Below are 24049 nucleotides of genomic sequence, written 5' to 3'. Positions count from 1 at the left end.
TAATTATTATTATTTTATTGACTACAACACTGTAAGAGAACACACCAGCAACACACACCTCTCTGATGCCCTTGGCGTTCAACTGAACACTGGCAGAACATTAGTCCTAACTGACAGACCAAATAACACAACGGCTGATAGACCATCAAGTCTATCATGATCTATAATTAAACCAGTCGCCCGTATTAATGTGTTACAGTGAACCCTATGTATAAATTATTGAGGGCAGGGGATTTTCGCTAGCAGCAAGAGATGCAATCGACAATTCTGCAGCTAACGGTTTCCGAATTGACTGATATAGTGGACTTCGTCCCCTTATTTCTGTTGTCCACTACTTGGAGGGTTCACTGTAACATATAATGGCGCCTGCATATAAGCACCGAGCCTTCAACATAGCCAGGAGCTGCGAATCAACCCCTGCAATCACACAAAGGCACATACACTGCCCCTACCTGTACAGTACCTGTCACATTCTAGGTCCATCACATGTTTACAATGGTGGGTTAATGGGGATGGGGTTTCAATCCTATCCACTACACCAGGCTCACGAAGGCTACACAGTAACCGTCATAACACCCTGACAAGAATATTGTAATCCCCTATAAAGGGATTAAACTTTCAGTGTATATACCCTAAGGGGATTATCCCTCACAGTACATACTGGGGGTCCTTGACTTACAACGGGGGTTACATTCCGACGAACCGTCCCAAGTCAAAAATATTTATGTTGAAAATGAATACGATATGCTAAATAAATAAGTTAATAAATAACTAGTGTCAGTGAAGAAGTCAATAAACAATAATTAGTGTAACTAACTAAATACCAGTACTGAAAAGTCAATAAATGAATATAAGTTAGGGACTTGTTGCCTTCATGCTGGATAATTATCTTATGTTTCATCTCTAAAGTTATTTTTGCAGCATCATTGTAAAGATAAAGTATGATAAGTTGAGCCATCATAAACTTGAAATATGGCAAGTCGATTCATTGTGAAGTCAAAATATCCTAAGTCAAACATTCATAAAGTTGAAATGTTGCAAGTTGCACCATCGTAAAGTCAAAATATGGTAAGCTGAAGACCACCTGTATATACCACGGGGATATATCCCACCCATGTAATATATACTCAGAAATGTACACAACATTTATTGATTACAATTACTTCTAGTCTGTGTACATGTGTACAGTGAACCCTCGATAAAGCAGAAAAATTGGGGGTATTAACCAAGCGTTTGTTAAAACAGATTATGTACTAGAGCACCCTAGAGTACACAGAATTTAGATCACAATAAACCAGAGTCCATTTTAACCAGTTGATTTAAGAGTGTTATACTGAGGTTGTTATATCCAGGGTTTACTGTGTAATTTTATTTTACAGTCTGTTTTATAAGACTTAAGCTTAATAAGGTATAATAAGCACTAAACCTGTAAGAGCCGGGTTTACCCACAATGCTCTGGGTACTCAGAGCTGTTTTTATCGTTTGATTTTGTGAAAAATTGTGTAATGTGTGGAAGTGTTTGATTTTCATTACATAAGGTGTTTTATCATGCTTGCTGGACCACAGGTGGTCCGGTCGGGTTGATGGTACACTTTTGGTCCATATTAAAGCAATGGTTCATGTTTCAACCTCTGCAATGGTCCATGATACAGCCTCTGCAATGGTCCATGTTACAATATTTGCAATGGTCCATGTTATTGGCATGGGTCACCTCTACAATGGTCCATGTTATTGGCATGGGTCACCTCTACAATGGTCCATGTTATTGGCATGGGTCACCTCTACAATGGTCCATGTTATTGGCATGGGTCACCTCTACAATGGTCCATGTTATTGGAACATTCCACCTCTTGAGAAGTTTTCAGTCGTTATGTGTCCCCGGACCACAGTCCAAGAGCCCGTTCATGCTTCCGTTCATTCAACAACAGTCGTTCATTACACTTTGCAATCATAGCATTTGTCCCATGTGACTGTTATCTTGTTAATCTTGCTCTTGCTTCACCTGCAAGTTGCAGAGTTCTGCTGTGTACGTCTGGAAGAGCAAGTCATTGGTCATGCCTCTTGTCATTCAGCAATGGTCATTCAGCAACAGTTGTTCAGCAACAGTTGTTCAGTGACAGTTGTTCATTAGAGCTTGTTCATAGTGCTAGTCCCTATGACTTTCCTCTAGTTATTCCCATTCTTGCTTCACATTTTGCAAGTTACAGAGTTATGCTGCGTTCATCTGGAAAAATAGGTCATCATTTATGCCTCCCATCGTTCAACGACAGTTGTTCAGTGATGGTCGTTCAACGACAGTCCTTCATTACAGCTCATTCATAGTGCTAGACCCTATGACTCCTCCAGTTAATCCTGTTCTTCTTTTACCTTCTGCAAGTTGCAGAGTTCTGCTGCATACGTCTGGAAGAAAAGGTTGTCATCCATGCTGGCGCTCTCCTGCTGGTACTCATCATCATAGGCCTCAGCCGACGACATCTTGCGAAAGTCCTTCAGGCAATTAACCGAGCTTTCCAGCCTCTCCTGCAGGTGGATTTTCATATGATTCACTAAGCTGTTCTTGGTCACAAATCCCTTGAGGCATTTCGAACAGCGGTACGGCTGCTCACGACTGTGGCTCTTCATGTGCGTCTCCAGGGAAGGCTTGCGTAAGAAGCTTTTCGAACAAACAGTGCACTTAAAAGGCTTCTCGCCAGTGTGAACCGTCAGGTGGTCCTTAAGAGTGGCCTTCTTCGAAAAGGCTTTGGGACAGATGGAACACTTGTATTGCTTCTGGCCTGTGTGCAACGCCATGTGTTGCACCAGGTAATAATGGCGCGAAAACGCCTTCCAACACTCGGAACACTGGTATGGTTTTTCTCCTGTGTGTACACGCATGTGCGTCACCAGGGCTGACTTCACTGTGAAGTCCTTGGGGCATATAGTGCACTGGAAAGGTTTTTCACCCGTGTGGACTCTCATGTGTGTCACTAAGGCCGACTTGTCCTTGAATCTGTTTGGACAAACAGTGCACTCAAAGGGTTTTTCCCCTGTGTGGACACGCATGTGTCGTATCAAAGCAGATTTCAGAATGAAATTCTTTGGACACATGGAACACTGGTGGGGTTTCTCTCCCGTGTGGATGCGCATGTGCGTCATGAGGTGGTCAGTTTCCTTGAAGTGCTTGAAACAAACGGTGCACTCGTAAGGTTTCTCTCCCGTGTGGATTTTCTTGTGTTTGGTCAGAGTGGAGTTCTGTCGGAAGAGTTTAAAACAGGTCAAACATTGGAATGGCTTCTCCCCCGTGTGGATCCGCATGTGGATCGTCAGACGTGAGCTAAACGAGAAGACCTTCAGGCACACAGGACAAGGGAATGTTTTTTTCTCCGTTTGGTCGCCCATATTTGATCCTCATATAGACTTCCCAGAAGAGAATCAGAATTCTGTAGAAATCTTAAGATGTTTTATTGGAGCATTTTTGAGTAAAATTTGTGTTTGTTTTGGTTAAAGTTCTGTAATAAACACCTCTGGTTTAACTTCTGTAATAAACACCTCTGGTTTAACTTCTGTAACAAACATTTCTGGCTTAAGTTCTGTAACACTTCTGGTTTGAGTTCTGTAACAAACACTTCTGGTTTAAGTTCTGTAACACTTCTGGTTTAAGTTTTGTAACAACACTTCTGGTTTAAGTTCTGTAATAAACACTTCTGGTTTAAGTTTTGTTTAGGCTTTCACAGTTCTAATGAGTTTGTACACACTCGTACACATTCTAGCACATTCACATGCGCTCTAAAACATTTAAATGCATCCCAACACTTTTGTAAGTGTTTGTGTAAGTTCTAACATGTTTCTATGTGTTCTAATACGTTTTAACACGTTCTAACGCATTCTAACACGTATGACGTCACAAACACTGTTCAGAACCATTTAAAAACACACTAATCACTGTTAAGACCTTATAATAGTAAACGAAAGCCTGACTACTAACTACCGACTGCTATTAACTACTTTACAATTCTCTCTCAATTCTCTTATTTTTTTTAATTACCTTTAAGCCAGTTACCCCATTGTAATTTGTTGTGTTTGTAGAATGAATTACATTGATTAAAATAAACACCACATACTAAGATAATTAAGTAATTTCTGTATGATGTGCGATTATTGGGGTCATTGATGCTGCAGATTATCGAATCATCGATGCCAAGGATTATTTTACTGGCGTCATCAATGCCAGAATTTACTTTACTGAAGTCGTCGATGCTGGTGATTACTGGGGGTCATCAACGGCAGCAATTACCTTTAATGAGAGAAAGAAAGCCATTAATTCCAGTGTCAACTTCCATCAATTCTGACAATCACAATCACTCACTGATGTCTTCAAATTAATGTCAACATAAACACAAGTTGAAAATATCCAAAGTTGAAAATGTTTTAAGTTGAAGATATCGTAAGCTGAAAATATTTTAAGATTGCAGACCGTGATCACTGTCAACTGACTCGAAACACAAGGATCACCGAACTAGAAGAAAAACTGACTAACATGACAATCAAACAACTTTTTGCAAGTTATACTGAATAATATCCCTAACTATACCAAGTAGACAAAGGCCAAACTAGAATGGAAGTCAAACACGGACTCCCAGGGAAGTACATGCCTCCAGAATTGACGGGATCTAACTGAAATTGCAAGATGCTGTAATTGTAAACAGTCCTAGTTCACCAGTAGACACAAACCAGGTTACTTACTCACACAATGCACTTCCAAGAACCAATACCCAAGCGATTACTTAGATGGAAACTTCCCTGGTCCATGGCCGGGCTCCGAGAGCAACAAGACTCTCGAAACTCATCAAAGGTAAAGGTATCCCACATCCCTCTATCTCTATCTTGAACCAACATCCCTCTATCGTGTACCATCCCGGCCCACTGAAGTTACCTTGATTATTAATTCACTAAAAGATAAATCAGGAAATCTAGCTCAGGTCCCGCCACTTTTGTACAAATGAGCGACTCATGTCCTCTCACCCACCATTACATTACTCTTTAACAAATCACTATACACTAGCACTTTCCCAACACTACTCAAAATTAGAAAGGGTCACACCAATACACAAAGGTGGTGACCCAACAGATGTAAACAACTACAGCCTCTCCTCACTCAGTGACGTACTAGTTTACCAACGACTAGCCACAAAAATCTATATGACATTCTCTGTGTCTGGCTGTCTTGACAGTTGCAACAAGACCCGTACAACATGCCGTCTAAGACATGCCCTGTGTCTGACTAAATCTCTTCAAAAATTCAACACACATAAAAGGGCCCAAAATCTGGAACTCTTCTGGAAATCCCCAGAAGCACTGACTCAGCATCTTTAAAACCACCATCATGTTATTTACCACCACACAAACAGTCTATCATTCTGGAATAACCTGGTATTAGTACAGCCTCTCCTCACTTAGTGAAGTACTTGCTTACCAACAACCTGGACTTGTGACAGGCTCTCTGACCAGTATGCATACTTAAATAATGCACAGTAAGGCCCCGCTTTTTGGCATTTCACCTTATAGCGTTCTGCTAATACGGCGATCTCAAATTATGACTAAAACTTTCTATACGGTAAGTGGTCTTTCAAATACAGCGTGTGCCACCCGGTTTGTTTACATTCTCCATGAGCAAATCTCTCTATTATGTAATAATAATCACTCTTGGGCACATTAAATGTCTAATTTTATGTCAATATAGACATTTTCATTCATCCATCTATAATATTTTCTTCAAACTTATATAAGAAACACGTTACATAGCATATAAACATGCTGTATATATGCTATGGAGGGATGGTTGCCAGGCAAAGGGAAAACATTACGTAATACTAATAATAATCACTCCTGGGCACATTATATGTCTTATTTTACGTTAACATAGACATTTTCATTAATCCATCTATGATATTTTCTTCAAAATTATATAAGAAACATGTTACATAGCATATAAACATTTTATGTTTATGTACTATGGAAGTGTGGTAGCCGGGCGGAGGGAAAACATTACGTCACTCCCCTTAACCCTTAAACGGTCCAAACAGATCGACGTTCAAATTCGAAGCTACAAAAGTAGATCTACTTTTTTTTACATATTTTCAAATATAACAAAAAAAATGTAGATAAAAGTTTTTTTTACACGTTTTCAAATGTAAAACAAAAAAGATCTACATTTTTTTACATATTTTCAAATATAACAAAAAAAAATGTAGATAAAAGTTTTTTTTACACGTTTTCAAATGTAAAACAAAAAAGATCTACATTTTTTTACATACTTTCATATGTTGAAAAAACATATATATACGTTTGGACCATTTAAGGGTTAATATGTAACGCTTTTGTTTACAATTCTCGGCATAAATTATTCATTACTTCTCCATTTGATGGCATCTAAAGATAGTTGCTATAAATGACTCAACTCAGTGAACATGGTATGTCGATGGTAATAATATGTCTCTGGGCCACATTAAATATCTTGTAGCTATGTAGGTAAGTGTAGGTATATAGCCCAGGTGGACTACATACTTACATTATTATTATAACATAATTATATATATGTGTACCTGTACCTAAGTAAACTTAGGCCTAGCTTCTCCATAAGAGCCCTCGTGAGGGCGGGGACTGTGGCTAGGCCTGGGGACAGTTGGTCCCAAAGATGAGGGGGTACTTGTACCTCCTCCCATGGGAGACTTAGGTCTCAAGACACTCCCCAGATAGGGAGCCAAGGCCGGGTCACCACTACTTGGAAAAGACCCGGGCCGGGAGAATACCGGCAAATAAAAAAAAATAAAAAAACTTACACACTGTGCTGGGATGCAGGTACACATTAAAATCACTAAGAGTGTCTTATTAGTCTTGAAGATGTCATATTAATAATGAAAATAATAATAACAGTTAGTGTGACTTTGTAAATGGTCCAAGTCGGACCGAAACATCGTCGTAAGCTCCTCTCTTCTACGTGCGGGTTATTTGTGTATCGTTCCAGTCACGGTATTGTGCCTTTTTTTATTATTTAATAATAACACAATAATAATCACTCTAAGGAGCATTAAATATCGTATAAAATGTTAATATAGACATTTTGCTTAATCCATCTAAATACACCCCACACTAGAATAAATTAACATAAATATGAGATGTGGTAGCCAGACAACTTGTAGGACTTGTGGTAGCCAGGCAACTTTTAGGACATGTGGTAGCCAGGCAACTTGTAGGACTTGTGGTAGCCAGGCAACTTGTAGGACTTGTGGTAGCCAGGCAACTTGTAGGACTTGTGGTAGCCAAGCAACTTGTAGGACTTGTGGTAGCCAGGTGACTTGTAGGACTTGTGGTAGCCAGGCAATTTGTAGGACTTGTGGTAGCCAGGTGACTTGTAGGACTTGTGGTAGCCAGGCGACTTGTAGGACTTGTGGTAGCCAGGTGACTTGTAGGACTTGTGGTAGCCAGACAACTTGTAGCACTTGTGATAGCCAGGTGACTTGTAGGACTTGTGGTAGCCAGGCAACTCGTAGGACTTGTGGTAGCCAGGCAACTTGTAGGACTTGTGGTAGCCAGGCAACTTGTAGGACTTGTGGTAGCCAGGCAACTTGTAGGACTTGTGGTAGCCAGGCAACTTGTAGGACTTGTGGTAGCCAGGCAACTTGTAGGACTTGTGGTAGCCAGGTGACTTGTAGGACTTGTGGTAGCCAGGTGACTTGTAGGACTTGTGGTGGCCAGGTGACTTGTAGGACTTGTGGTAGCCAGGTGACTTGTAGGACTTGTGGTAGCCACGCAACTTGTAGGACTTGTGGTAGCCAGGTGACTTGTAGGACTTGTGGTAGCCAGGTGACTTGTAGGACTTGTGGTAGCCAGGTAACTTGTAGGACTTGTGGTAGCCAGGTGACTTGTAGGACTTGTGGTACCCAGGCAACTTGTAGGACTTGTGGTAGCCAGGCAGCTTGTAGGACTTGTGGTAGCCAGGCAACTTGAAGGACTTGTGGTAGCCAGGCAACTTGTAGGACTTGTGGTAGCCAGGCAACTTGTAGGACTTGTGGTAACCAGGCAGCTTGTAGGACTTGTGGTAGCCAGGCAACTTGTACTAATTGTGGTAGCCAGGCAGCTTGTAGGACTTGTGGTAGCCAGGCAACTTGTAGGACTTGTGGTAGCCAGACAACTTGTAGGACTTGTGGTAGCCAGGCAACTTGTAGGACTTGTGGTAGCCAGGCAACTTGTAGGACTTGTGGTAGCCAGGCAACTTGTAGGACTTGTGGTAGCCAGGTGACTTGTAGGACTTGTGGTAGCCAGGCAACTTGTAGGACTTGTGGTAGCCAGGCAACTTGTAGGACTTGTGGTAGCCAGGCAGCTTGTAGGACTTGTGGTAGCCAGGCAACTTGTTGGACTTGTGGTAGCCAGGAAACTTGTAGGACTTGTGGTAGCCAGGAAACTTGTAGGACTTGTGGTAGCCAGGCAACTTGTAGGACTTGTGGTAGCCAGGAAACTTGTAGGACTTGTGGTAGCCAGGCAACTTGTAGGACTTGTGGTAGCCAAGCAACTTGTGGTAGCCAGGCAACTTGTGGTAGCCAAGCAACTTGTGGTAGCCAAGCAACTTGTGGTAGCCAGGCAACTTGTGGTAGCCAAGCAACTTGTGGTAGCCAAGCAACTTGTGGTAGCCAAGCAACTTGTGGTAGCCAAGCAACTTGTGGTAGCCAAGCAACTTGTGGTAGCCAAGCAACTTGTGGTAGCCAGGCAACTTGTGGTAGCCAGGCAACTTGTGGTAGCCAGGCAACTTGTGGTAGCCAGGCAACTTGTGGTAGCCAAGCAACTTGTGGTAGCCAAGCAACTTTTGGTAGCCAAGCAACTTGTGGTAGCCAAGCAACTTGTGGTAGCCAAGCAACTTGTGGTAGCCAGGCAACTTGTGGTAGCCAAGCAACTTGTGGTAGCCAAGCAACTTGTGGTAGCCAGGCAACTTGCGGTAGCCAAGCAACTTGTGGTAGCCAGGCAACTTGTGGTAGCCAGGCAACTTGTGGTAGCCAGGCAACTTGTGGTAGCCAAGCAACTTGTGGTAGCCAAGCAACTTGTGGTAGCCAAGCAACTTGTGGTAGCCAAGCAACTTGTGGTAGCCAGGCAACTTGTGGTAGCCAGGCAACTTGTGGTAGCCAAGCAACTTGTGGTAGCCAAGCAACTTGTGGTAGCCAAGCAACTTGTGGTAGCCAAGCAACTTGTGGTAGCCAAGCAACTTGTGGTAGCCAAGCAACTTGTGATAGCCAAGCAACTTGTGGTAGCCAGACAACTTGTGGTAGCCAGGCAACATGTGGTAGCCAGGCAACTTGTGGTAGCCAGGCAACATGTGGTAGCCAAGCAACTTGTGGTAGCCAGGCAACTTGTGGTAGCCAAGCAACTTGTGGTAGCCAAGCAACTTGTCTTAGCCAAGCAACTTGTGGTAGCCAGGCAACTTGTGGTAGCCAGGCAACTTGTGGTAACCAGGCAACTTGTGGTAGCCAGGCAACTTGCAGTAGCCAGGCAACCTGTGGTAGTCAGGCAACTTGTGGTATTCAGGCAACTTGTAGGACTTGTGGTAGCCAGGCAACTTGCAGGACTTGTGGTAGCCAGGCAACTTGTAGGACTTGTGGTAGTCAGGCAACTTGTAGGACTTGTGGTAGCCAGGCAACTTGTGGTAGCCAAGCAACTTGTGGTAGCCAGGCAACTTGTGGTAGCCAGGCAACATGTGGTAGCCAGGCAACTTGTGGTAGCCAAGCAACTTGTGGTAGCCAGGCAACTTGTGGTAGCCAAGCAACTTGTGGTAGCCAAGCAACTTGTCTTAGCCAAGCAACTTGTGGTAGCCAGGCAACTTGTGGTAGCCAGGCAACTTGTGGTAGCCAGGCAACTTGTGGTAGCCAGGCAACTTGTGGTAGCCAGGCAACTTGTGGTAGTCAGGCAACTTGTAGTTCAACATCAGAGAAAATGTGTCACCATAATATTACTAGGGGTAACTAGAAAATTATTCCTTTCATATACCTTCACTCTGTGTGTCATTTCTTCTAAAAATGGTGTTACATGAGCATGGGAGTGTTTCTCTTTATTTATTCTACTGTATCAACGTGGAGACAACTTGTACACAATGTAAAGTGACGAAAACCAGAGGCGTTCGTCTGGTTTGTTTACATTACGTGTGGGTGGGTGGGGCGGGGAGGGCTGCCCTTCCTGGCTACCCATACTTCCCAACCTGACTTCATACAAATAAAACTCACATCTCACCTTACATTAAGACTACAAATATTTTAAGGTAATTAATGAGTGTACTATACAGTGGACCCCCGCTTAACGATCACCTCCCAATGCGACCAATTATGTAAGTGTATTTATGTAAGTGCGTTTGTACGTGTATGTTTGTGGGTCTGAAATGGACTAATCTACTTCACAATATTCCTTATGGGAACAAATACGGTCAGTACTGGCACCTGAACATACTTCTGGAATGAAAAAATATCGTTAACCGGGTGTCCACTGTATATGCATTTTATCGCTCCAGGGAGCTTAATGTTGTAGTAGGTATAAGTGGCCAAGCAGGATGCCATACCTCCCATGTGACTTTCTACAAATAAATACTTTTCACCTTTCACACTACATTAAGACCATTAAGACAAATATTTTAAGGTAAGTAATACATGTACTGTATATGCATTTTATCGCTCTAGGGAGCTTTAAGCATCATAGTATAGTATGTGTGGGTGGGGTGGCCAGGAGGGCTACCACACCTGACTTCTTAGAGTAAATACTACTCACCTTTTGCCCTACACTAAGACTACACATATTTTGAGGTAAATGAGTGTACTGTGTGTGTATTTTACTTGTTAATGCCTAGTTCTATTGCTAACTTAATATATGTTAGTGTAAACTTGTTATCTGGCATTTATATGCATTTATAAATGGAAAAAATGGAGTTCTGCTTTCCGGCAGTAGCTGGCCCTACTGTATATTAAGAGCTGATTTCCTCTATTCTGTTTATTACAATATACAATACACTACTGCATAAGCATTTAAAAATATACAAAACCTGTTAAAAATGGTGTAAAAGTGACATTAAAACAATATCAAAGATGGTCGACACAAACCCACTACCATTATAATATGCTCCTCACTTAGCGACAAATTTGCTTACTGATGTGGTCTTAGGAATGCAACTCTGTCAGTAAGTCAGTAAAGGCTGTATTAATATTATTATTATTATAAACATTGATATTATTATTAACATTAATATTAATATTATTATTAATCTTATTATTATTATTATTATTATTATTATTACAGCTTCTCCTCAGTTAACGACGGAGTTGCATTCCTAGAGTCACGTTGGTAAACGAATTCATTGCTAAGTGAGGAGCACTATAATGGTAGTGGGTTTGTGTCAACCATCTTTGATATTGTTTTAATGTCACCTTTGCACCATTTAAAACATTTCTGGTATATTTCTAAATGTTTATACAGTAGTGTACTGTATACTGTAATAAACAGAACAGACGAAATTAGCTCTAACATACATTATCTAGGTATCAATACTGGTCAGGGGGCCCGTTGTAAGTTCGAGTCGTTGGTAAACGAGTGCGTTGTTAAGTGAGGAAAGGCTGTATTATTATTATTATTATTATTATTATTATTATTATTATTATTATTATTATTATTATTATTATTTAGAATAATTTACATTTTTTAAATAATTTAGAATTATTTAGAATTTAGAATTAAGATTTTTTTTTGGAATTTAGATTTAGAATTCTTCTGATTAATTTTGACTAATTTACATAAAATGTAAATTGTAAATTTACAGTTTTTTTGTAAAAAAAATAATAAAATAAATTCACTGTGAAAATTCCATGCAAATATTTTTTTTCATTTACAAGTGCAAGTTGAAAAAATATTCACTCATAAATGTAAAAAACTGAAATATTTGTAAAAAATGGGGGAAAATTTGTAAATGCTTTTAAAATTTACATTTATATAAATGGTAAAACCTGTTCGTAAATTAGACATAAATCAACAATCTGAGAGGAAAAATATTTACACCCTAGAGTAAATCATTTAGGGTCTGTTGGTAATCCCCCTGTGGCATGCAAAGAGTACGTAACCTTTATTCGGCGCATGGACACACCCTCATTTACAGGCTATCTCCCCCAACCAGCGAACCAGGTTGCTAAGAGTTGATGATGGGGCCCCATCGTTCAACTAGTGACCAGGTTCTAGCCAATAAGAAGGTGGGATTGACAATCGCAGAGGTTATGTGGATACCGCTCTCCTGTCTGCCCTTGTCATTCCCACTCTAGAGCTGGTTGAAGCACGGTCTGCTATCTTGTGGCTTCTATTTCTGCCTTGCTTTCCGTGGAGTGCACTATATTTATCACTGTACATAGTGTACATATTGCTGTTATAATTGGTGAAGGATAATATAAGTCTAAACTTTTTCTACTGTGTTTATTTGCTCCCATTACACCTGGGATAACAGGCCATTTGAAATCCTAGGTTGTAATATGGGTAGCCTGTCCGAGAGCTGGACTTAGAGAAACGGTTGAGCTTAGGGTGAAGCTTGTAGCAGGAACATTGTGTAGCTTGCTGTTTCGCTTCGCTTTACAAATTTTGCGTGTCAGTTGCTTATGATCAGCCTTGCTATTGTGTGATCGTTCAGCAGCTCGCTACTAGCTTGTTCAGTGTGCTCGCTTCGCTACGGTCAGTCTTGTGTGCAGTCGGCTTTGCTTGTATGCGTATTCTGCAATCGTACTGTGCATAGCTAAGCGTGTTCTGCAAATTAACGTGTTACGTTGGGGTATTCGTACTGTGCATAGCGAATAACTTATGCCACCTAGACGAGTCAGACGCCTGGTGTCGGCATATACTTTGCATAACCTACCTAAATTGTCCCTACAGCGTTGTTGGCAAATTGCTCGTTCCATTGGCATTCCCTATAAACGCACTCTTACAGCTGCGCAACTGCGTTCACTTATTGCTGACATACTTATTGAAGAAGAGATGGCACATCAGACTCCTCCCTCTACGGGAGCTAGGGCAAAAAACTACTATGTTCTCGCAGGAGGAAGATGATACACCTACGGAGCAAAATGGTCAGTATAGTGCAGCTGGGTTGTCTCAGGGTGAATCAGCGTCGTTGGCACTTCAGCTGGCAAAAATCAATCTTGAGCAAACTAGGGAACAGAGAGCATTCGCAAGGGAAGAATTTGATAGGGAAAGAGAAAGGAGGCAGTTTTCGCATTCTGTAAACGATTTCAGTTTACAAAAAGCAGTACAGCTTGTTCCCCGCTTCAATGAGGCCGAACCAGAGCAATTTTTCGAAAGCTTCGAAAATCAGGCTCGAGCCTTGAGGTGGCCGGAACAGCACTGGGCAGCGTTGGTTCATACAGCATTATTGGGTAAGGCACAGGAATTTACGTCGGTATTAACTGACGCTGAATTCTCTGATTATCAAGTAGTGAAGACCACAGTGTTGGGAGCATATACATGTATCCCAGCTAAATATCGTAAGACCTTCAAATTGAACAGGCGGCAGCTTGGTCAATCCCTGGTGGACTTTGTGAGACAGCAAACCAAAGCTTTTACCAGCTGGTATAAAGCGAGTGGTGTCTCTAACTTTGAGGAGCTGGTGCAGCTTATTCTGATTGATAACCTGCTGGAGTCTGTGGGACCAGAGGTTCGTGTCTTTCTGCAGGATCGTGACTTAACCACTGCATTGGAGGCGGCCAGGTTGGCTGATACCTTCGAAACGAACCGCTCCTTGTCCGAGCGGTCCCGTCTCTCTTTTCAACAGTCTGGCGTGAGCAGAGATCGACAACATTGGAGAATGAAGTGCCAGCCGGAGGGAGAGCGTCTACGACATCCAACCAAGTCACCTGGTGAGCCACGCTTCTCAACATATGGTCCCCCTGCGGAGAGGCAAACTACTTATGGAGCATCTCGACAACAATATCCAGAGAGGCACCAGCCAGAACGACACCACTTGCAACGTCATCAGGGAGTAAAGGGCAAGCCTGTCGTCTGCTTCAGGTGTAATAAAGTAGGTCATATCAGTTCCAACTGCCCCCAAAAACCTCAACCCATCGGGAAAATCTCTAATATCCCTAGTAACATGTCCCCTAGAGAAGTAGAAAAAGGTATGGCCCCTTATTATTGCGAAAGTCTTATTTCCCTTCAGGAAAACTCAGAACCAACTAAAGTAAATACCTTTAGAGATACTGGAGCATATTGCTCACTTGTCAGAGAAGGAATATTACCCCTTTCAGAGAATACTTCCTTGAATTCATCAGTTTTATTGGAAGCCTATGGAGGAACTATATATTCTGTTCCTTTGCATAAAATTTATGTACAGTGCAAATATTACACTGGGTACTTGACTGTAGGTATCTCAAAAGGATTTCCCATGAAAAATGCCATGTTATTACTGGGTAATAACATTACTACTGTTACTTCGTGTCCTGAACCTATAATGATTAATGCTTCTCCAGTGTTGGCCATAACTCGGGCAACATCCCAAGGGCTGTCTGGGGAGAATGTTGACCTATCCTTGGACGACTCCGATCTCGGAATAGCCACGTTGTTTTATGAGACACACCGGCCGGAGTCTCGTAAATCAAGTGAACAGACCCCGATCAAGCCTTCCTATTCCCAGGTTGCAGGATTGCCAGATGTCTCTGTTTCCATGCCCGAGGGACTGTCCTTCCGGGAGGAACAACGTAAGGACCCTTCGTTAAAATTCGCTTTTGAGGCAGCCATGGGTAAATCCTCTTTGGGTCATCCAGTCAAGTATGAAGTTAAAAATGATTATTTGGTATGCACTGAGACTGGTAAGGAGACAGAGGGCCGGCAATTATACGACAGGTTAGTGGTTCCAACCAAGTATAGACCTCAGATATTAAATATAGCTCATAATACGTCATCAGGAGGTCACTTAGGAATTACAAAAACCTTGTATAGAATCACAAAAGAATTTTATTGGCCAACATTAAAGAAAGATGTGAAGAATCATATTAGGTGTTGCCGAGAATGTCAGCAAGTTGGAAAACCTGGACATTCTATTAAACCTGCACCTCTCCAACCCATACCTGCTGATGGAGAACCTTTTGCAGATTTAATTATAGATTGTGTAGGTCCACTACCTAAGTCAAAGTCTGGAAATCAGTATTTATTTACAATTATGGATAAAGTAACCAGATATCCTGAAGCGATCCCAATGCGTAGTATCAATACTAAAGCTATTCTCAAAGCTTTAACAAAATTCATTTCTTGTTTTGGCATTCCTAAAACTATACAAAGTGATCAAGGTACTAACTTCACTGCCAAAGCATTTAGGGAAGTATTAACTAGGTTAGGGATAATTCACAACTTATCCACTGCCTATCACCCTCAGTCCCAAGGCGCCTTGGAAAGATTCCACCAAACATTAAAAACAATGATGAGAAGTTTTTGCATGCACTTTCCGACAGATTGGGATGAATCTCTACCATTGTTGCTGTTCTCAGTACGAGAGACGGTGCAAGAGTCTACAGGGTATAGTCCGTTTGAGCTGATCTTTGGGCACAATGTACGAGGTCCTCTTCGGGTGCTCAAAGAAGGATGGATGGGAGAAGACGTAAGCTCAGCACTCTACAACCCGTCTTCAAGGTTGCAGGTGGCACGTGAGTTAGCCACGGCTAAGCTAAAGACAGCTCAAAGTAAGATGAAACAGAGGTATGACAGAAGTGCACAATTCCGCTCCTTCCATCCAGGAGACAAGGTGTTGGTGCAGGAACCTATACCTGGCCACACCTTGAAAGCTAGATTTACGGGACCTATGCAGATAGTAAGTAGATTATCTGATTTAAATTATGTGGTAGCTCCCATTGATAAGACCTCAAAAACAAAAACTTACCACATAAATCAAATCAAGGCCTTTCATACACCAGATAAAGTCCCAGTAATGACTCTGTCCTCTACCTCTGAGGACGACTCTGACTCTTTGCACTCTATCTCTGAAATTAATACTAAACTTTCAAATTCTGTCCTCCTCAAGGATCCTAGCCCGTTAATGGATGGATTATCTGAAATACAAGCAACCAATTTAACTGAGCTTCTACAGTCATATCCTAATATTTTTTCGGATGTGCCGAAAAAATGTACGTTAGGTTACCATGATGTAGATGTGGGAAAATCTAAACCAATTAAACTCTCCCCCTACAGAGCTAATCCTGAAAAGCAAAGGTTACTTCAGCAGGAAGTAGACTTCTTGTTAGAACATGGTTTAGTGGAGGAGTCGTCTAGTCCATGGGCTTCACCGTGCATCCTAGTAAAAAAGGCTGATGGAGGGTTTCGTATGTGCACAGACTACCGTAAAGTGAACGAGGTCACAATTACAGATGCTTACCCTCTTCCTCGTCTGGATGACGTAATTGACTTTGTGGGTAAGGCTACTTTTGTGTCCAAATTAGATCTCCTTAAAGGTTACTATCAGGTACCTTTGACAGATAAGGCGAAGGAAATCTCTGCCTTCGTGATTCCAGGAGGTCATTATCAGTATACAGTTACCCCCTTCGGAATGAAAAATTCCCCCTCTTCATTCCAGAAACTCGTCCATCAGGCTATTAAAGGACTTGAAGGCACGGCAGCATACCTAGATGATATTGTTGTGGTGTCTGATACTTGGGATCAACACCTACTTAGACTTAAAGCTCTGTTTGAGACCTTTAAGAATTCCCAATTAACAGTTAATTTGTCTAAATCTTCCTTTGGCCAGGCCACTGTCACTTTTCTAGGCCATGAAGTAGGTAGTGGTAAAGTTGCACCTAAACTTGCTAAAGTTCTTTCGATTAAAGAATATCCAGTTCCTCATGATAGGAAATCTCTTCAACGTTTCCTAGGCATGATAGGATTTTACAGAAGATTCTGTAAGAATTTCTCAGATATTGTAGCCCCTCTTACCTCTCTTACCAGTCATAAAGTTCCCTTTAATTGGACGTCAGATTGTAACACTGCTTTTAATAAAGCAAAAAGATTATTGTGCTCTGCACCCATTCTCTTGTCTCCAGACTTCTCCAAACCTTTTTCATTACAGGTTGATGCTTGTGAGTCTGGGGTTGGGGCGGTACTATTACAAATCGGGAACAAGGAGCTGCAGCCAATCGCATACTTTTCAGCCAAGTTCCAGCCACATCAGAGAGCTTACTCTACCATTGAAAAAGAAGCCCTCGCGCTGGTAATGGCTTTGGAGCATTTCGATGTTTATGTGGGCCAAACATCGCAGGTGGTCACAGTCTACAGTGATCACAACCCGTTAGTCTATCTCCAAGCCATGAAGAATCACAACACAAGGCTTATGCGTTGGACTCTCAGGCTGCAGCCCTACAATATTTTTATTAAATATATTGCCGGCAAAGAAAATGTGTTGGCAGACTCTTTGTCAAGAGTCTAGTTTAATATTTTATTTAGGTTAGGATGTATTTGTGGTAACCCCCCTTTCAAGCTCTTTTTTTTATCCCCTGATGTGGGGGTTTTTTTTAGTGATGGGATACGGGCTACCGTCCGCTTGTATCTTGGACCTATGTTGGCTTATCTGACTGCTGTCTCACTCTGTGTTTAGGGTTTGGCTTTCAGGCACTAGGAAAGCTGAGCTCTATCTAAGAGTTGGATGGTGGAGAGGATAGGCGGTCCCATTATTTTGTGCCATGGCGGCACGGTTACCACTGGGAGGTGGCAGCCTAATCCTGAGCCTTCTCGGGGGTGGGGGTGTGGCATGCAAAGAGTACGTAACCTTTATTCGGCGCATGGACACACCCTCATTTACAGGCTATCTCCCCCAACCAGCGAACCAGGTTGCTAAGAGTTGATGATGGGGCCCCATCGTTCAACTAGTGACCAGGTTCTAGCCAATAAGAAGGTGGGATTGACAATCGCAGAGGTTATGTGGATACCGCTCTCCTGTCTGCCCTTGTCATTCCCACTCTAGAGCTGGTTGAAGCACGGTCTGCTATCTTGTGGCTTCTATTTCTGCCTTGCTTACCGTGGAGTGCACTATATTTATCACTGTACATAGTGTACATATTGCTGTTATAATTGGTGAAGGATAATATAAGTCTAAACTTTTTCTACTGTGTTTATTTGCTCCCATTACACCTGGGATAACAGGCCATTTGAAATCCTAGGTTGTAATACCCCCTTATGTATGCTGGGAGGCAGTTGAACAGTCTCGGGCCCCTGACACTTATTGTATGGTCTCTTAACGTGCTAGTGACACCCCTGCTTTTCATTGGGGGGATGTTGCATCGTCTGCCAAGTCTTTTGCTTTCGTAGTGAGTGATTTTCGTGTGCAAGTTCGGTACTAGTCCCTCTAGGATTTTCCAGGTGTATATAATCATGTATCTCTCCCGCCTGCGTTCCAGGGAATACAGGTTTAGGAACCTCAAGCGCTCCCAGTAATTGAGGTGTTTTATCTCCGTTATGCGCGCCGTGAAGGTTCTCTGTACATTTTCTAGGTCGGCAATTTCACCTGCCTTGAAAGGTGCTGTTAGTGTGCAGCAATATTCCAGCCTAGATAGAACAAGTGACCTGAAGAGTGTCATCATGGGCTTGGCATCCCTAGTTTTGAAGGTTCTCATTATCCATCCTGTCATTTTTCTAGCAGATGCGATTGATACAATGTTATGGTCCTTGAAGGTGAGATCCTCCGACATTTACAAGTCACCGTAAAAAAATAATTTGGGCTTGTACACCACTGTGTAAATCATTTACATATTTTTTACAAACTACCGGTTATTATAGACTAAATTTTACACGATTTACAACTTGTAAATGAGACCAAGATTGATAATTACACCATGTAAATCATTTACACTTGTGTATCACTGGATTAAACTAAATTTTACACGATTTACAACTTGTAAATGAGACCAAGATTGATAATTACACCATGTAAATCATTTACACTTGTGCATCACTGGATTAAACTAAATTTTACACGATTTACACCATAAAAAAAATTACAACTCATGACACAAGAAAAAAATATGAATATTTACACCATTCTAAATCATTTACAGGTTATTGTGGACTAAAATTTACATTTACACAATAAGGTTGTAAATTGTGAACTAATCTTGAAACCTTAAATCACATTTATGCCATTGTAAATTATTTACACTTCCGGGTTAATATAGGTTAAAGTTTACATAATTTACACCACTGTAAATCATTTACAGCTCGTAATGACAAAAAATTATATACACTACTGTAAATAATTTACAAGTATCACTAGGTTATTATATGTTAAATTATACGTAATTTACACCATAAAATCACCGTAAAAGATATTTACAACTCGTAAATGAGATGTAAACAAAAAATTTTAAAATGCTATTTACACCAGTGTAAATCATTTACAAGCCTTGCTGGGTTATTAAATTTACACGATTTACACTGTAAATTCACCGTAAAAATTTATTTACAGCCCGTAAATGAGACGTAAACAACAAAATAGCAAAAATGCCATTTACACCACATTGTAAATGATTTACAGCCCTCCAGGGGTACAGAGGCGTGGTAGGGGGATCAAGGAGTCTTGATCCGAGGCAGGGGAGTCAGCTCCACCTCCCTGGATGAAAACCTCGCTGGAAAATGTTGAAAAAACTGACCTGAACTTCCTTAGGTGACTATAAATCATCTAATTACCCTTATTTAGGGGGTAATTAGGGTTGGTAGAGGTGGCTAGGGACCCGTGCGGGCAGCGGGGGTGGCCAGGGGGGCCAGAGGGCAGCTAAGGGGAGATTTTAAGGGGTTTTTAAGGGGAAAATAATCAAGAGGTTCACACCCTTAGTGGAGGTGATGGTCGCTGGTGCCTGATGCGCTGGACCTGGTTATTACTGCTGTTTTAGGCGCTAAACCCGCATGTAGGAGATACGTTGGTACTCTAGAACCTTGGATCAAGAGCCTTTAACCAGCAGCAAGAGTCCTGTGCCTTGGATTAAGAGTTCTAGACACTTAATGATATGCAAGTGACTGAGCTGTTTATTACCTGTTTTAGGCACTAAACCCGCATGTATGAGGTGTATTTGGGTGGTATGCGGTCCTATTCCTTGGATCAAGAGGCTTTAACCAGCAGCAACAGCCCTATTCCTTGGATCAAGAGCCCTAGACACTGTACAAATAATGATCGTTGGAGCTGGTTGTTGTACCTTATTTAGGCCTTAAACTCGCACGTACAAGATGTATTTGGGTAGTACTTAACACTAGAACCTTGGATCAAGATCCTTTAACCAGTAGAAAGAATCCTGTACCTTGGATCAAGAGCCCTACAGCATTACTGCAATGATCGCGGGAAGCGTTCATTACGAGTGATTAAGGCGCTAAACGCGCATGTAGCAGGGGTAATAAGTCAAAATTGACACTAATAAAGAACTTATAGCCTTGGATCAAAAGCCTTGGTTATTATTATTTAAAGTAACGATCATTGGAAATTCATGCGCTGGACCTGGTTATTACTGCTGTTTTAGGCGCTAAATCCGCATTTAAGAGGTGTATTTGGGTGGCAGACGAGCTTAATACCTTGGATCAAGAGCTTTTAACTAGCAACAAGTCTTTTGCCTTGGATCAAGAGCTTTACAGCATTACTGAGTATAATGTTCGCTGGTGGTGGTCGTTACTTGTTATTGACTCTAAACCCGTATGGCAGAGGACAAATAGGGTGGGAAACCGGCTTAGTACCTTGGATCAAGAACCTTTAACCAGCAGAAAGAATCCTATGCCTTGGATCAAGAGCTTTAGAAATTATGATAAATGATCACAGGTTCGTACGCTAGAGGAGGTTATTACCACTTACAGGCGCTAAACCCGCATGTAGGAGGGATAAGGCACAAAAACCTTGGATCAAGAGCCCTTAACAAGCATCAAGAGTCTGAGACATTGTATAATGATCGCTGAAGGCGTTCACTACCACTGATTAAAGCACTAAACCCACATGGGAGGGGCAATGGGGTGGTAGATAACATTACAACCTTGGATCAAGAGCCTTACAATAATTGCTCCTAGGATCAAAACACAGCCTCATGGGAGAGGACCGGTAGTAGGCTGCATATAGGCTCACTAAATCGTATTGATACGATTGCATACCACAGCATGGGCGGGGATCGAACCCGAGGTAGAGTTGTAAACTCCAGACCAGTGACTATCACGTCACTCTGGAGTTTTAACACTACTGAGAGTAACAGCCCTGCCCGTGGTATGATTGGGGCATAGGCCTAAAACTAACAGAAAGAAGGTAGTCGGTACCACAGTCATGATAGAAGGTAGTCAGTACCACAGTCATGCCAGAAGGTAGCCAGTACCACAGTTATGATAGAAGGTAGTCGGTACCACAGTCATGAAAGAAGGTAGTCAGTACCACAGTCATGATAGAAGGTAGCCAGTACCACAGTTATGATAGAAGGTAGTAAGTACCACAGTCATGATAGAAGGTAGTCAGTACCACAGTCATGATAGAAGGTAGTCAGTACCACAGTCATGATAGAAGGTAGTCAGTACCACAGTCATGATAGAAGGTAGTCAGTACCTCAGTCATGACAGAAGGTAGTCAGTACCACAGTCATGCCAGAAGGTAGCCAGTACCACAGTTATGATAGAAGGTAGTAAGTACCACACTCATGATAGAAGGTAGTCAGTACCTCAGTCATGATAGAAGGTAGTAAGTACCACAGTCATGATAGAAGGTAGTCAGTACCACAGTCATGATAGAAGGTAGTCAGTACCACAGTCATGATAGAAGGTAGTCGGTACCACAGTCATGATAGAAGGCAGTCAGTACCACAGTCATGATAGAAGGTAGTCAGTACCACAGTCATGATAGAAGGTAGTCAGTACCACAGTCATGATAGAAGGTAGTCAATACCACAGTCATGATAGAAGGTAGTCAGTACCACAGTCATGATAGAAGGTAGTCAGTACCACAGTCATGATAGAAGGTAGTCAGTACCACAGTCATGATAGAAGGTAGTCAGTACCACAGTCATGATAGAAGGTAGTCAGTACCACAGTTATGATAGAAGGTAGTAAGTACCACAGTCATGATAGAAGGTAGTCAGTACCACAGTCATGATAGAAGGTAGTCAGTACCACAGTCATGATAGAAGGTAGTCAGTACCACAGTCATGATAGAAGGTAGTCAGTACCACAGTTATGATAGAAGGTAGTAAGTACCACAGTCATGATAGAAGGTAGTCAGTACCTCAGTCATGATAGAAGGTAGTCAGTACCACAGTCATGATAGAAGGTAGTCAGTACCACAGTCATGATAGAAAGTAGTCCGTACCACAGTCATGATAGAAGGTAGTCAGTACCACAGTCATGACAGAAGGTAGTCAGTACCACAGTCGATAGAAGGTACTCAGTACCTCAGTCATGATAGAAGGTAGTCAGTACCAGAGTCATGATAGAAGGTAGTAGTCAGTACCACAGTCATGATAGAAGCTAGTCAGTACCACAGTCACTATAGAAGGTAGTAGTCAGTACCACAGTCATGATAGAAGGTAGTCAGTACCATAGTCATGACAGAAGGTAATCAGTACCACAGTCATGATAGAAGGTAGTCAGTACCTCAGTCATGATAGAAGGTAGTCAGTACCACAGTCATGATAGAAGGTAGTCAGTACCTCAATCATGATAGAAGGTAGTCAGTAAAACAGTCATGATAGAAGCTAGTCAGTACCACAGTCATGATAGAAGGTAGTCAGTACCACAGTCATGATAGAATGTACTCAGTACCACAGTCATGATAGAAGATAGTCAGTACCACAGTCATGATAGAAGGAAGTCAGTACCACAGTCATGATAGAAGGTAGTCAGTACCACAGTCATGATAGAGGGTAGTCAGTACCACAGTCATGATAGAAGGTAGTCAGTACCAGTCATGACAGAAAGTACTCAGTACCAGTCATGATAGAAGGTAGTCAGTACCACAGTCATGATAGAAGGTAGTCAGTACCACAGTCATGATAGAAGGTAGTCAGTACCACAGTCATGATAGAAGGTAGTCAGTACCACAGTCATGATAGAAGGTAGTCAGTACCAATCATGATAGAAGGTAGTCAGTACCACAGTCATGATAGGTAGTCAGTCATGATAGAAGGTAGTCAGTACCTAAGTCATGATAGAAGATAGTCAGTACCAGGCTCATGATAGAAGGTAGTCAGTACCACAGTCATGATAGAAGGTACTCATTACCAGTCATGAAAAAGGTAGTCAGTACCACAGTAATGATAGAAGGTAGTCAGTACTTCTGTCATGATAGAAGGTAGTTGGTACCACAGTCATGATAGAAGGTAGTCAGTACCACAGTCATGATAGAAAGTAGTCAGTACCAAAGTCATGATAGAAGGTAGTCAGTACCACAGTCATGATAGAAAGTAGTCAGTACCAAAGTCATGATAGAAGTCAGTACCTCAGTCATGATAGAAGGTAGTCAGTACCTCAGTCATGATAGAAGGTAGTCAGTACCTCAGTCATGACAGAAGGTAGTCAGTACCACAGTCATGATAGAAGGTAGTCAGTACCTCAGTCATGACAGAAGGTAGTCAGTACCACAGTCATGATAGAAGGTAGTCAGTACCACAGTCATGATAGAAGGTAGTCAGTACCTCAGTCATGATAGAAGGTAGTCGGTACCACAGTCATGATAGAAGGTAGTCTGTACCACAGTCATGATAGAAGGTACTCAGTACCTCAGTCATGATAGAAGGTAGTCGGTACCACAGTCATGATAGAAGGTAGTAGTCAGTACCATAGTCATGATAGAAGGCAGTCAGTACCATAGTCATGATAGAAGGTAGTCAGTACCACAGTCATGATAGAAGGTAGGCAGTACCAATCATGATAGAAGGTAGTCAGTACCACAGTCATGATAGAAGGTAGTCACTACCACAGTCATGATAGAATGTAGTCAGTACCACAGTCATAATAGAAGGTAGTCAGTACCACAGTCATGATAGAATGTAGTCAGTACCACAGTCATAACAGAAGGTAGTCAGTACCACAGTCA

General features: G+C 41.8%; 1 protein-coding gene across 2 annotated transcripts; it reads right to left on the bottom strand.

The window, feature by feature from the left end:
* Positions 1-19987, bottom strand: LOC128704942 (zinc finger protein 570). 2 transcript variants are annotated; one of them, XM_053800161.2, is made up of 2 exons: positions 19656-19987; positions 1-4273 (listed from the first exon to the last, which is right to left on the bottom strand). In XM_053800161.2, exon 2 carries the CDS (start codon positions 3376-3378, stop codon positions 2347-2349), a length of 1032 nt encoding a protein of 343 aa, XP_053656136.1. In that variant the 5' UTR covers positions 3379-4273; positions 19656-19987; the 3' UTR covers positions 1-2346. The 2 variants fall into 2 exon arrangements, with proteins under 2 accessions (XP_053656136.1, XP_053656144.1); XM_053800169.2 differs by having other exon boundaries at positions 19832-19891.
* Positions 19988-24049: the final 4062 nt, after the last annotated feature.

The sequence above is a fragment of the Cherax quadricarinatus genome, chromosome 3 (assembly GCF_038502225.1).
Source record: "Cherax quadricarinatus isolate ZL_2023a chromosome 3, ASM3850222v1, whole genome shotgun sequence".
Taxonomy (NCBI): Eukaryota; Metazoa; Arthropoda; class Malacostraca; order Decapoda; family Parastacidae; genus Cherax; species Cherax quadricarinatus.
The sequence above is the reverse complement of the archived record's forward strand: the minus strand, read 5'-3'. Positions and strand labels throughout refer to the sequence as shown.